The 2,269-nt window shown below is 43.8% G+C and overlaps 1 protein-coding gene across 1 annotated transcript; it reads left to right on the plus strand.

Moving 5' to 3' along the window:
- Positions 1–19: 19 nt before the first annotated feature.
- Positions 20–2,255, plus strand: LOC122332425 (adenylate cyclase type 1-like; the record flags this gene model as incomplete). The annotated part of the gene is made up of 5 exons (XM_043229731.1): positions 20–183; positions 877–975; positions 1,054–1,168; positions 1,246–1,370; positions 1,677–2,255. Coding segments are annotated over 5 exons (806 nt in total), but the record flags the coding sequence as incomplete, so codon positions are not given.
- Between the last annotated feature and the right edge of the window lie 14 nt (positions 2,256–2,269).

Raw genomic sequence — 2,269 nt, forward strand, 5'->3', positions numbered from 1 at the left:
TAAACACGAGCTGACTGTGTGTCTCTGCTCCGACAGGATCTGTATTACCAGTCCTACGCTCAGGTCGGGGTTCTGTTTGCTTCCATTCCTAACTTTAATGACTTCTACATCGAGCTGGACGGAAACAACATGGGTGTGGAGTGTCTGCGGCTGCTCAACGAGATCATCGCCGACTTCGACGAGGTTACAGCAGGATCATCACGTGCTCATACGGCTTCATTAGGGAGAACATAAGAGGCATCTTTCCTGGACACATCCTGGCCAGGAGTTCTATATTGGCAGAAATATCTTGGTCTTACTTTGACCTTCTCACAAATCATGATTGGTCCATTATGTGAAAATTCTTGCATGTTATTGGTTACCTTCAGCAAGCGTGAAAACAAAGCCGAAACGAAGCCTGGCCAGAACACGTTCAGGAAAACAGCCACGTATTATCACCTTAGCTTTAGACATTTTCATTTTGAAATTTGTTAAAATATTTTTTTTTTTTTAATTTATATTAAAATAAGACTAAAACCATAAAAAACATTTTTGTTAGATGAAATAAAACAATTGTTTACAGAAATCAAATACATATAAAGAATATATAAACATTTAAAAACAATGAATAAATTAATGAATCAATTAATAAAATAAAATAAAATAAAACAAACAACATTATCAAAACCTAAGATTGAACTAAAACTCAAATTAAATTTAAATTTAAAATGAACATGGACGCAGAAAATATAACAATATAGTGTCGTTCAAAATCTTAAAGTGTTATTCTCTAATAAGACGGTTTCAGTGAATGTTTCTTTTTATGTTTATTTCAAGCTATGCATGTTGTACAGTCTGTAAAAGTCCATTTCCTCCCGTGTTTGCACTGCTTTGCAGCTCATGGACAAGGAGTGTTATAAAGACATTGAGAAGATCAAGACCATCGGCAGCACGTACATGGCAGCGGTGGGTCTGGTGCCCACCATCGGAACCAAGGTCAGTAAAGCAAGGTCACTCCGCTCAGAAGGAACGCTCACAGAGCGCTTGTGAACAGCCTTCGTTTGCTCTTTACAGGCCAAGAAATCCACAGCAGAGCACCTGAGCACGATCGCAGACTTCGCCATCGAGATGTTTGACGTTCTGGATGAGATCAACTATCAGTCATATAATGATTTCGTCTTGAGAGTGGGTGCGTGAGGCTTCCTCGCTCTCGCTGAACGCAGCAGGTTTGTGGATGTGTTCTGATGCTTGTTTGTGAATGTTCAGGGATTAATGTGGGGCCGGTGGTGGCCGGGGTCATCGGGGCCCGTCGGCCTCAGTATGATATCTGGGGAAACACGGTGAACGTGGCCAGCCGCATGGACAGCACCGGAGTGCCTGGGAAGATTCAGGTACAGCACGAGAACACAGAATGTCTAAATTGTTGCAAAAAATAAAACCTTTAATATTTGAAGAACACTTGGTGGCAGAAGAAAGTTATAAAAAGAAAGATGGTTGTTTGCAGAAACAAAATCAGTTCCTCTAAGGCATCGCTGCCAAGAACATGTAAAGCATCTTTATTTTTAAGAGCGTAATACAATATTTCACCCACGACACGATGATTATTGTTGCAATGCAAAAAAAAAGTAGAATTAAATAAATGTTTTTAGAATTATTTGAAGGTGTAATTTGTGATGATTTGGTCCTGGCTCACACAGGTGACGGAGGAGGTGAACCGCCTGCTTCAGAGCGACTACGATCTGGTGTGCCGCGGCAACGTGAGCGTGAAGGGCAAAGGTCAGATGCTGACGTACTTCCTGGAGGGTAAAGCGCAGGACCCGGGCAGCCGAGCGCCGCACCACACGGGCGGTCTGGAGCGCAGGGTCCACGCCATCGCCCGCTCCAGCAGCGTGTCCGTGTCCTCGGGCCTGGCCGCCCGGCTCGGGGTCAGCGGCGCCGCTCAGGGCTCCAGGAGCTCCGCCGCTAACGTGCCTACGCTAGGAGAAGAGCTGGACATGTAGGACCGCATCCCTGCTCCCGTCTTCATCGGGTCCTGTCCTGTGGATTCTGTCTCGCTGCAGGAACACCCAGGTTAAAAAACGCTCTGTTATGTACTTAATGTACTAAAAATCATCCTTCAGCACTTCTTAAGACAGACTAACCCTGGTGTGATCTCTTGGATATTTTTGTCGTTACATTTTTGCTACCAAAATTTTGGCTCAGGTGTGTATTTTGAGTGAAATTTCACTATTTCACCCCCCTTTTCTGAGAGAGACAAACTCTCTGTACATCAGAAATACAGCACATATAT

Source organism: Puntigrus tetrazona, unplaced genomic scaffold (assembly GCF_018831695.1).
Source record: "Puntigrus tetrazona isolate hp1 unplaced genomic scaffold, ASM1883169v1 S000000078, whole genome shotgun sequence".
In the NCBI taxonomy this organism is placed as follows: domain Eukaryota; kingdom Metazoa; phylum Chordata; class Actinopteri; order Cypriniformes; family Cyprinidae; genus Puntigrus; species Puntigrus tetrazona.